Raw genomic sequence first — 12,186 nt, forward strand, 5'->3', positions numbered from 1 at the left:
GACAGTGTCAGTGAGGGAGGCCCGGTATGTGACAGTGTCAGTGAGGGAGGCCCGGTATGTGACAGTGTCAGTGAGGGAGGCCCGGTATGTGACAGTGTCAGTGAGGGAGGCCCGGTATGTGACAGTGTCAGTGAGGGAGGCCCGGTATGTGACAGTGTCAGTGAGGGAGGCCCGGTATGTGACAGTGTCAGTGAGGGAGGCCCGGTATGTGACAGCGTCAGTGAGGGAGGCCCGGTAGGTGACAGCGTCAGTGAGGGAGGCCCGGTATGTGACAGTGTCAGTGAGGGAGGCCCGGTATGTGACAGTGTCAGTGAGGGAGGCCCGGTATGTGACAGTGTCAGTGAGGGAGGCCCGGTATGTGACAGTGTCAGTGAGGGAGGCCCGGTATGTGACAGCGTCAGTGAGGGAGGCCTGGTATGTGACAGCGTCAGTGAGGGAGGCCCGGTATGTGACAGTGTCAGTGAGGGAGGCCCGGTATGTGACAGTGTCAGTGAGGGAGGCCCGGTATGTGACAGTGTCAGTGAGGGAGGCCCGGTATGTGACAGTGTCAGTGAGGGAGGCCCGGTATGTGACAGTGTCAGTGAGGGAGGCCCGGTATGTGACAGTGTCAGTGAGGGAGGCCCGGTATGTGACAGTGTCAGTGAGGGAGGCCCGGTACGTGACAGCGTCAGTGAGGGAGGCCCGGTACGTGACAGTGTCAGTGAGGGAGGCCCGGTATGTGACAGTGTCAGTGAGGGAGGCCCGGTATGTGACAGTGTCAGTGAGGGAGGGCCGGTATGTGACAGTGTCAGTGAGGGAGGCCCGGTATGTGACAGTGTCAGTGAGGGAGGCCCGGTATGTGACAGTGTCAGTGAGGGAGGCCCGGTATGTGACAGTGTCAGTGAGGGAGGCCCGGTATGTGACAGTGTCAGTGAGGGAGGCCCGGTATGTCACAGCGTCAGTGAGGGAGGCCTGGTATGTGACAGCGTCAGTGAGGGAGGCCCGGTATGTGACAGTGTCAGTGAGGGAGGCCCGGTATGTGACAGTGTCAGTGAGGGAGGCCCGGTATGTGACAGTGTCAGTGAGGGAGGCCCGGTATGTGACAGTGTCAGTGAGGGAGGCCCGGTATGTGACAGTGTCAGTGAGGGAGGCCCGGTATGTGACAGTGTCAGTGAGGGAGGCCCGGTATGTGACAGTGTCAGTGAGGGAGGCCCGGTACGTGACAGCGTCAGTGAGGGAGGCCCGGTACGTGACAGCGTCAGTGAGGGAGGCCCGGTATGTGACAGCGTCAGTGAGGGAGGCCCGGTATGTGACAGCGTCAGTGAGGGAGGCCCGGTATGTGACAGTGTCAGTGAGGGAGGCCGGTATGTGACAGTGTCAGTGAGGGAGGCCCGGTATGTGACAGTGTCAGTGAGGGAGGCCCGGTATGTGACAGTGTCAGTGAGGGAGGCCCGGTATGTGACAGCGTCAGTGAGGGAGGCCTGGTATGTGACAGTGTCAGTGAGGGAGGCCCGGTATGTGACAGTGTCAGTGAGGGAGGCCCGGTATGTGACAGTGTCAGTGAGGGAGGCCCGGTATGTGACAGTGTCAGTGAGGGAGGCCCGGTATGTGACAGTGTCAGTGAGGGAGGCCCGGTATGTGACAGTGTCAGTGAGGGAGGCCCGGTATGTGACAGTGTCAGTGAGGGAGGCCCGGTATGTGACAGTGTCAGTGAGGGAGGCCCGGTATGTGACAGTGTCAGTGAGGGAGGCCCGGTATGTGACAGTGTCAGTGAGGGAGGCCCGGTACGTGACAGCGTCAGTGAGGGAGGCCCGGTACGTGACAGCGTCAGTGAGGGAGGCCCGGTATGTGACAGCGTCAGTGAGGGAGGCCCGGTATGTGACAGCGTCAGTGAGGGAGGCCCGGTATGTGACAGCGTCTGTGAGGGAGGCCCGGTATGTGACAGTGTCAGTGAGGGAGGCCCGGTATGTGACAGTGTCAGTGAGGGAGGCCGGTATGTGACAGCGTCAGTGAGGGAGGCCCGGTACGTGACAGCGTCAGTGAGGGAGGCCCGGTACGTGACAGTGTCAGTGAGGGAGGCCCGGTATGTGACAGTGTCCGTGAGGGAGGCCCGGTATGTGACAGTGTCAGTGAGGGAGGCCCGGTATGGGACAGCGTCAGTGAGGGAGGCCCGGTATGGGACAGCGTCAGTGAGGGAGGCCCGGTATGTGACAGCGTCAGTGAGGGAGGCCCGGTATGTGACAGCGTCTGTGAGGGAGGCCCGGTATGTGACAGCGTCAGTGAGGGAGGCCCGGTATGTGACAGCGTCAGTGAGGGAGGCCCGGTATGTGACAGTGTCAGTGAGGGAGGCCCGGTATGTGACAGTGTCAGTGAGGGAGGCCCGGTATGTGACAGTGTCAGTGTGGGAGGCCGGTATGTGACAGCGTCAGTGAGGGAGGCCCGGTATGTGACAGTGTCAGTGAGGGAGGCCGGTATGTGACAGTGTCAGTGAGGGAGGCCCGGTATGTGACAGTGTCAGTGAGGGAGGCCCGGTATGTGACAGTGTCAGTGAGGGAGGCCCGGTATGTGACAGTGTCAGTGAGGGAGGCCCGGTATGTGACAGTGTCAGTGAGGGAGGCCCGGTATGTGACAGTGTCAGTGAGGGAGGCCGGTATGTGACAGTGTCAGTGAGGGAGGCCCGGTATGTGACAGTGTCAGTGAGGGAGGCCCGGTATGTGACAGTGTCAGTGAGGGAGGCCCGGTATGACCCAATATATGACCCATGGGCTGTCTCCATTGGCACATCTCCTAATAACAGTATTTGTAGAATGCAGGTGAAGGTTGTACTGATCATCAATGTCCTCTCGCTGGACCCCAACGCCCAATCCTATCGCCTGTAATCCCATCCGGCTCCTTCCACGTTTATAATATGCAAACCCCAACTTCCAAAATAGACATGGGGTGGCCTAATTCAGTCCTCCAGGGCCACCAACCAGGCCAGGTATTAAGGTTATCCCTGCTTCAGCACAGGTGGTGCTGTCATTCTGATGGAGCCACCTGTGCTGAAGCTGAGATATCCGGAAAGCCTGATATCCTGGTGGCCCTTGAGGACTGGTGTTGGCCGCCCCTGAAATAGAGGGTGACAGGTTTCAACTATCACAGCTTCGAATGTCACTGAGCCCAATAACCACAACGTCTATAAACTTCCCCAAGAACTCTCGTTCTGTTACGTGCTGTCCCCCATCTCCCAAATTATGCACAGTCACCGTTATTTGTCCAGTAATATATTTGTAAGCTTCGCTTCTTTACACTTTGTCTAGAGTCGGGAAAGAAACTGTCACATTGACCATATCAAGATGTCTCCATTCCTACGTCCAGATGTAAAACCATGGAGAATAGAGTATAAAAATGCCCAAATGTTTCATAATTAAATTAAGATGAGGGACATGGGGCTCTATTCAAGGTGTCTTCCTCCGGTCCCGACCTGTTCATATTGTAATAGTGTGTTCCTCCATTTTTAGCAAATCCCAGAAACCATTAGATGTGGAGAATGATCGAGTCTTGAATGACCTATGGAGGAACAACAACAACACGCCGGTGGTCTTGAACAACCCATACCTGGAGTGTGAGCAGGTAATTCAGGATCACGTTAAGGGAAAATTGTTACTGGATCATGCCAGTTTGTAATTGCACTGAATCACAATATGCATTATGCTTCATTCATTTAACCCTTTCAGGGCACTGTCACATATTTCACCACGTTTAGTCCATAGGACAATAAGAAATTGTATTTATTCAGTGTAGGTGCCCGCTATATTTTTTTCACCTTGATGGGGTTGACGGGCTTTAATCATCAAAAGATGCAAGTAAATGGCTTTTTTGTTTTTAGACTTAAGTTCTAAATGTAGAAATGTCACTAAAAATGACAAGTCAATGTGGGAGGGGCACCGGAGTTGTATATTATTAGCTCAATACGTCTTCCACAAACTCCACACAGTGCGCACAGGGCTAAGGCAGCCAGGTCACTGTTATTAAACGTGGCTCAACCAAACCAGGGTTTGCATTTGTCCTTCCCAAAGCATTTTCCTTAATGAAACCTGCACTATCGTCATATGGGACCTGCAAAGACAGGTCTGATCCTGTCCCATATTATACGAAGCCATCTGGTGTGTGGTCATTTATTGGCTATTACCGTCTTCCTGTTGTTAAATGTTGACACACATGTTGTTTTTCTGAAATATATTTTAAAAAGCAATTTCCATTCATCCTACAACAATGTGTTTATACAGTAATTCTGTGCAGCGAGTGGCAGTGGAAGGGTTAACCCTACTGACTTACTGGTTTACACAAATGATATGTTCAATATAATTATAGGTCACCGTTTATGCAAATCATAGATTGCGCCACACATCATTACTCAGAAATCATCTATCCTTTTAAAGGATGGCTAGTATTTCCGTCCATCCCTGTGCTGTATATTGAGCCGAATGCACTTATACTCGTTCTCGGTTAATGTAAAATACATTTGGGAGAGGAGGTTTTCACAGTTGCCCGGGATTTCCTGTGATATGTGCAGAGAGAGATTATGGGATTCCCTCTGCACATTTGGCTGGGATCTCTTACTCTCTCTGCTAAGCTGCAGGCCCATGTTAGGCTTGTTAAACCCTTTTACAAACCGTCTGCTTTGCAGCCCTCGCGTTAATCTGCTTTTAACTTATATTTCTGGCATAAACGCAGGATTTCCCCTCTCATCTCAGTGTTGATCCACTCCGGAATAACCCTATCCCCCAGAAAGCAACCTACAGTATTCCCCTGGTCCTTTTCATCCCTGCTCAATCCTTCCCACTTTATGACATCTATATTGTAACATGTTGAACAGTCCTTGATGAGACGAATTGCAGCATGGACATATGTATTAAGGATCAGCAGTAATGCAAAGGTCCCTCCTGCTTTATGGAAGCTGTAAGAGACATGTGCAGAGCTACAACCTGACGTATTTGGGGAAAATAAACCATTACTTTTATTCAGCTTTGTATGGGCTAACTCTCTCCCAGTCACTATCTGCAGGGCTGGGATGATAGGCCTCTTGCCAACCTATGACTCCAAAGAGGTACCTGTAAGGAGGGGGCTCTTTATGTCAGCCTGAGGGTTGTGTCTGTTGCTGGGGCCACTCTTGTGCGGGTTCCAGGGTCCGCATTGATCTGGATGTAGAGGGTCTGGTTTCAGGGTGTCTTGCAGGCAGCACAGTCCTTCTGTGCTTGAGATCCCCTGCAGTGTAAGCAGGAGCTTTTCTACCTCTCTGATGAACCAGGTGGAGACTGGTTAATGGTCTGTAGCTGCAATTAACCATCTCCCTGCTGGATTCCTCAGGCCAATACAGGCTTCCTATTGAAGCCCTTTTTAGACAGGAGTTCTACTCTGTCACAGAGGCATTATAAGGTACTATAATAATAATAATAATAATAATGCTCCTTCCATACACTGACTGTATGAGCACAGGGATCATTATTATTCTAGTTGAGAAGAAATGCAGTTGTACTTTGTAACACGCACAGCCACCTCCTGTGTGGTAATGAAGCAGAGAACATCATTTTTGTTTTTCAGGCAAATTAGAGTTTATGTAAAATGTAGAACCTTCTTACATCTTCCGTGGATCTTTTAGGGATAGAAAAGAGCGAACTGTTCCCGTTTTGGTCTGCATATTGTTCAGATTAATGTGTAATTCAACAGGATTTTAGCTAGATAGAAATGTCTTTTTGCAAAAAACAAAATGTCACATTTTGATATAAATTAGACTAAAATGGCTACATTTTTCCACGCTCATTGAATTATGCTAAGGTTGCATTAAAAATTGTCAAATAACCAATGTCACCTGCACATGTCACCTTGCGAATATTGTTTGGCAAGCGGTTTTTTGCCGTTATTGCTCGCTGAAAAGGTTCGCAGACACGGCAAATTTCACCATGTTTGCAAACTTTGGTGAGACGTTAACTTATCTCTAGTTAGGGGGATCCTGTAACACTGGTGGGTTTTATATAACCACAAGTAATATGAACAGCTGTCTAGAAGCAGAAAAATAAGGCATTTCATTAGGAACATCTGCATAACCAATTGTAGAACCCATGTACTGGTGCAAGGGACAAATTGCTGCTCAGAGACATGTTTCAAATGACACTTGTTGTCAATCTAAGACACCTGACCGCTTGCTGAAGTGAATGGGTCACATAGTGTCTTTTGGGAGCAGAAGATCTCGAAAAACCACTGCAAATACAGGCGTGAAACTCTGACTCTCCGGGACTGAAGCACCACAGTTACTGTATAAAATAAAGATATACAGGGGCACTCACAATGCCGATGGAGTACAAAAACCTACACCAAAGATAAATCTTGGTGCAAGCTACCCCATCCCTCCCCCTATGTTCCAAATAGAGGGCTATGTATTATGAACAAAAAAGTTGACTGGAGGCACACAGGTCCAGTATAGTGCTGCTCATATTCAGCGCATATATATATGTATATATACAATGACCATATGACTGACCAGCACACCATACAAAGCTTCACTCCCCCAACTAACCTCACTGATCTCGATAGTCGGTACAACTTTACCCTGTTGAATAATTACTGAAATTTAGGCTAGAGAATCATAAAGAAGAGATGCTGGATATGCTCAGTATTCGTTAAAATAGCCAGATAAAAGGCCGTACCTCTTCTTTGTATATCGATTGTCTACTTTAGTCTCCCCTTCACTTGCAGATCAGAGCTGTGCAGAATAAGGGTTGTTTAGAAACGGCCGCGTCATATTAACATAACAAAATATAATACTACTATTACTATATAGTATACAAAAAGAGACGGGGCGCCCAATGCTACATCCAATTGACAAAACATATATGATGAAAAGTATAAAGCAAAATACTTCAATTATAATAATAATATTAAATACTTGGTTATTTAGTTAACCCTTTGGCCAAAGGCGTCATAAGCCTGCATACCAACGCCAAGGTATAACCAAATTAATGCAGGTCCTACACTACACTGTGAACCCTTCATTTTACCTATGTAAGAGGGGAAGAACCATTATAGGTCTTGTTCCTGCAGCAAATGAAATGACCTCCCAAGTTAAAAAGGTGAAGGAGGAGGAGTGAGCTCTGGGGGGAGGTGCCACAGCCTCCAATTGACTGCTACCAGTCAGACATATGTGTATTACTATATAGTAGCCTCAAAAAGCCACATCTTCCTCTGACGTCTTTTCTGACAATCCCAGGGGCTCATTCCCTTCTCTGATGAAGTGACTACACCAAGAAACGCGTTGGGGAAAGACATCCTTTTCAGCCAACTGATTTCGCCAAGTAATAAGGGCCTTGAAATGAAATTGCTTTGAAGGATTAATAATAAACTGGATGCTGCGAACACTCGCAATAGTTCTGCATGTGTTAGAGAATAATTTGCCTGTATTTAACGTCTGTGTGCTTGCCCTGTACGGTGCTGCCCCAAACAGTATGGAAAAATAGTCTATGCATTTCTTAGTTTTAGATCAACTGGATCCTTTTCTTTTCCTCCTTTATACTTTCTCTCACTTGTTAACGTTGTGTCCTTTTCACTCGAGTGTTGGCATTTTCTCTCCCTATTGTAGGAGTCGGCCTTGGGTAGACAGTCCCCTGCAAAGAGCCTGGTGAATGAAAGTCCTTCCAAGTGTCCTCGTTATCTGAAAGTCCGTAACTGGGAAACCAACACAATGCTGCATGACACGCTGCATTTCCAGGCGTCCGTAGTAAGTTACCGGGCGGCAGCTAGAAGCTACGGTGAATGGGTGGAACGGAGGGCTTTAACGCGTTACATTTATATCTTGTGTCCCTTTAGCCCACACCGTGTACGCCGGAGATATGTATGGGGGCTGTGATGACGCCCCCTCAGCATGTTCGCAAACCGGAAGACATTCGAACCAAGGAGCAGCTTCTGCCTCTTGCCAAGGATTTCATAGACCAGTATTACTCTTCAATAAAAAGGTACGGCATCATTGTAAGGCAGGCGTTGGGGTCAAAGGTCAAGTACATATATACTGTAGCCGCATAATGCAACAGTCAAGGATAGGTGTTGAGTTGAACACAACCGTGTGCAGAGGATAAGACTGCATTGATGACAGCTGTACATGCTGCGTTTGCTAAATATATTGTTTCGAATGCTTGGACTTGTCATTAGCTCTCTCTTTCGTGAAGGTTTGGCTCTAAGGCGCACATGGAGAGACTGGAGGAAGTGACGAAGGAGATTGAAGTCACGGACACCTACCAGCTGCGAGACACTGAGCTTATCTATGGGGCTAAGCACGCCTGGCGCAATGCGTCTCGCTGTGTGGGAAGGATTCAGTGGTCCAAACTGCAGGTGAGCGCGGTTTCAATACAAAGCTGCTCAGAGCATGGTACTAGAGTGCTCAGAGCGTGGTACTAGAGTGCTCAGAGCGTGGTACTAGAGTGCTCAGAGCATGGTACTAGAGTGCTCAGAGCATGGTACTAGAGTGTGACCCCCCTTGCCCGGCTCTGAGGGAGTTTATTTCGACATGGTAATACTCGGTTCTCATACCTGTTCAGGGTGCCCAACCGTCTTTAATACACATAGCCATACATTTAAACATATATACACTCTGCTGCCAGAATCACGCTACCCTTTCCTAAATCTGTCTCAGCATCTCCCCTCCTGAAATCCCTCTCCTGGCTTCCGATCAAATCCCGCATCTCACACTCAATTCTCCTCCTCACTTTTAAAGCTTTACACTCTTCTGCCCCTCCTTACATCTCAGCCCTAATTTCTTGCTATGCACCATCCCGACTCTTGCATTCTGCTCAAGGATGTCTTCTTTCTACCCCCTTTGTATCTAAAGCCCTCTCCCGCCTTAAACCTTTCTCACTCACTGCCCCACACCTCTGGAATGCCCTTCCCCTCAATACCCGACTAGCACCCTCTCTATCCACCTTTAAGACCCACCTTAAGACAAACTTGCTTAAAGAAGCATATGAGCAGCACTGTGGCTAATACTATACACCTGATACATCAAGCTTGGTCCATTGCAGACGCACTTACCAGAATGCCCTCCTACTGTCTCTGTACGTTCTTCCTACCAATTAGATTGTAAGCTCCTCGGAGCAGGGACTCCTCTTCCTAAATATTACTTTTATGTCTGAAGCACTTATTTATATTATTTGTTATTTATATGATTGTCGCATATTACTACTGTGAAGCGCTATGTACATTAATGGCGCTATATAAATAAAGCACGGTGAGGCCCTCTAATTGAAACTACAAAATTCTAGAAAGTTGGGTGCAGCTATATATACCCTTCTATCTCCCTGTGGTGACATCACTGGTCTGTGGAGTGACAATCCCTTCTGCGCAGACATCCTACATCACATGATGGGAGGGACAATCCCTTCTGCGCAGACATCCTACATCACATGATGGGAGTGACAATCCCTTCTGCGCAGACATCCTACATCACATGATGGGAGGGACAATCCCTTCTGCGCAGACATCCTACATCACATGATGGGAGTGACAATCCCTTCTGCGCAGACATCCTACATCACATGATGGGAGGGACAATCCCTTCTGTGCAGACATCCTACATCACATGATGGGAGGGACAATCCCTTCTGCGCAGACATCCTACATCACATGATGGGAGGGACAATCCCTTCTGCGCAGACATCCTACATCACATGATGGGAGGGACAATCCCTTCTGCGCAGACATCCTACATCACATGATGGGAGGGACAATCCCTTCTGCGCAGACATCCTACATCACATGATGGGAGGGACAATCCCTTCTGCGCAGACATCCTACATCACATGATGGGAGGGACAATCCCTTCTGCGCAGACATCCTACATCACATGATGGGAGGGACAATCCCTTCTGCGCAGACATCCTACATCACATGATGGGAGGGACAATCCCTTCTGCGCAGACATCCTACATCACATGATGGGAGGGACAATCCCAGAGTGAGCCCAACCAGTTATCCACTAAGGCTGTTACCTCCATACAGTACTTAGTAGTCCCCAGAGGGGGGCTACATGTGTGTCACTTAAACATTCTATATAGTGTATCTTTTGCATAGTGAGCCGTTTTATTCCAAGTGCTCAAACCTGTGTAGGTTAACCTATAATGCTTGGTTTCTGATATAGTGTTGCAGGGATGGAGACTGAGCTATTTAATTCTTGAATATCAAATAACAATGTTTTTCAAGAATGGATCCAAACCAATCCTAGCTACGTCGTGACAGTTTATAGGGGTTATTAATGAAACTGAGAGAGTACCGATAAAACACATTGAAGTAAATGGGAGTTCCCTGCGATGTTTACTATGATCACTGTTCTAGGTAATGAATAATCACCTAAGTATCAAGGCAATGTTGGCATTCAGTTGCTACAAAGAGGAATTACATTTGTTAGCACCACTGTATGCAGGCTCTTTGTGCCTATATTGTAACATGTGCTTTGGTTTGGATTTGAGACATGTCAGCAGGGGGAATCAGGGAAGAGTGACACACATTTTAATGGGATGTATCAAGGTCTGTTTCTCTCTCTGTAATTTGCTCCCTCAGCATCACCAACATAGGGTCACATGAACATCCCTAACAATCACATGAAATGGACGTGATTAACATCTTACATTTGATGCAGCTAAAGCAATCACCGTGCACTTGCCACAGAACTGGAACATAAGTGGCGTTTAGGAAGATCAGGAGAGGATCCCAATAGCTGAGTTATAAGAATTTACAGGCAGGACCAATAGCTAAGGATTAGCACAGGACAAGACGGGCGTATTCCTTGAGGCAGGTCAAGGTCAGGGACAGGAGATGAAATTGATGTGGTCAGCAGGGCTAGGCAGAAGTGTAGTCGGGCAAGCAGGCTGAGGTTATAACCAGGACATCAGATTGGCCAGGCAGGAGGAGGTCCTGAATCACGCAGAAGTCAGAAGGTCACAGAGTTTCAGACTGCCTATGGAAGCTGGAGCAACAAAGATGAACTGGGATAAGCAAGGAAATATGACTGGCTGCTTGTAAGTGTGTCTGTAACAATCTTATGTACCATGCTGCTTACCGCGCACTATACTGTAATTGCGATGCACTGTAAGTCCCATTGGGAGGAAAGCGCTATATGAAATAAAAAAAGTTAAAAAGTGAAGTTATAACGGAAATAGTGAGGCGTGCCAGAAATCTGAGACGTTGTTGCAGTTTGTCAGTTGTCCAAAGGGAAACCAGGAGGTGAGGCCAAATACATTGCCCAGAATTTATACTGTATGCGAGAAGCCAAATCAAGGGAGCTAACCAGCTGCTGAAATAGCTCACCATGCAGGTCTGATGTGCTGGGGTCTAATCCCAGAGGGTCACACAGCACTTAAACACAACACATAGAGTTTATCACAAGAACACAAGGCTATTCTATAACTCTGGATTGTTCATTTAGAAGATAACGCCTATAGAGGGTACTGGAGGGTGTCTCTCGGGCCTCTCTTGCACAGTGTTATAGTATTTTGTTTATACTTTTATAGGTCTTTGATGCTCGGGACTGCACCACAGCTCATGGGATGTACAACTCCATCTGCAACCACATCAAATATGCCACCAACAAAGGCAACCTCAGGTGAGGCCGCCCTGTGCCCAGTTATTGATATAATATCCATTGTAATCCCGTATAATTCACATTCTCCGTACTCTTGGTATTCGGAACAAAGCTCTATCCTGGATCTCCTCTTACCTCTCCCATCGTACTTTCAGTGTCTCTTCTGCTAACACCTCCTCCTCCTCTATCGATCTCTCTGTGGGGGTACCCAAGGGCTCTGTCCTGGGACCTCTTCTCTTTTCTCTTTACACACTCTCTCTAGGTGACCTAATCACATTTCTTGGGTTCAAATATCACCTCTATGCTGATGACACACAAATTTACCTTTCTACCCCTGACCTTACACCTGCTGTACAGACCAAAGTTTCTGAATATCTCTCTGCTATATCATCCTGGATGTCCCTCCGCCGACTTAAACTTAACATGGCAAAAACAGAGCTACTCATGTTTCATCCCAAACCTGGCCCTATTTCCTCCTTCACATTACTGTTGGAAGTATTATCATTCACCCAGTAGCCCAAGCACGCTGCCTAGGGGTCACACTCACATTCTCCTCTCACATTCAAAAGGTAGCAAAAAACTGTCGTTTTTTTCCTCCGCAATAT

General features: G+C 47.9%; 1 protein-coding gene across 7 annotated transcripts in view; it reads left to right on the plus strand.

The window, feature by feature from the left end:
- NOS1 (nitric oxide synthase 1) overlaps positions 1-12,186 on the plus strand; it is a 197,413-nt gene that overhangs the window by 140,653 nt on the left and 44,574 nt on the right. For all 7 annotated transcript variants that reach the window (XM_075568100.1, XM_075568103.1, XM_075568102.1 and 4 more), the window contains exons 3-7: positions 3,480-3,591; positions 7,595-7,732; positions 7,822-7,967; positions 8,178-8,340; positions 11,511-11,602. In XM_075568100.1, coding sequence (XP_075424215.1) covers positions 3,480-3,591; positions 7,595-7,732; positions 7,822-7,967; positions 8,178-8,340; positions 11,511-11,602 — 651 coding nt within the window. The remainder of the gene's footprint in view (positions 1-3,479; positions 3,592-7,594; positions 7,733-7,821; positions 7,968-8,177; positions 8,341-11,510; positions 11,603-12,186) is intronic.

This window comes from Ascaphus truei, chromosome 13, assembly GCF_040206685.1.
Source record: "Ascaphus truei isolate aAscTru1 chromosome 13, aAscTru1.hap1, whole genome shotgun sequence".
NCBI classification, from domain to species: Eukaryota; Metazoa; Chordata; class Amphibia; order Anura; family Ascaphidae; genus Ascaphus; species Ascaphus truei.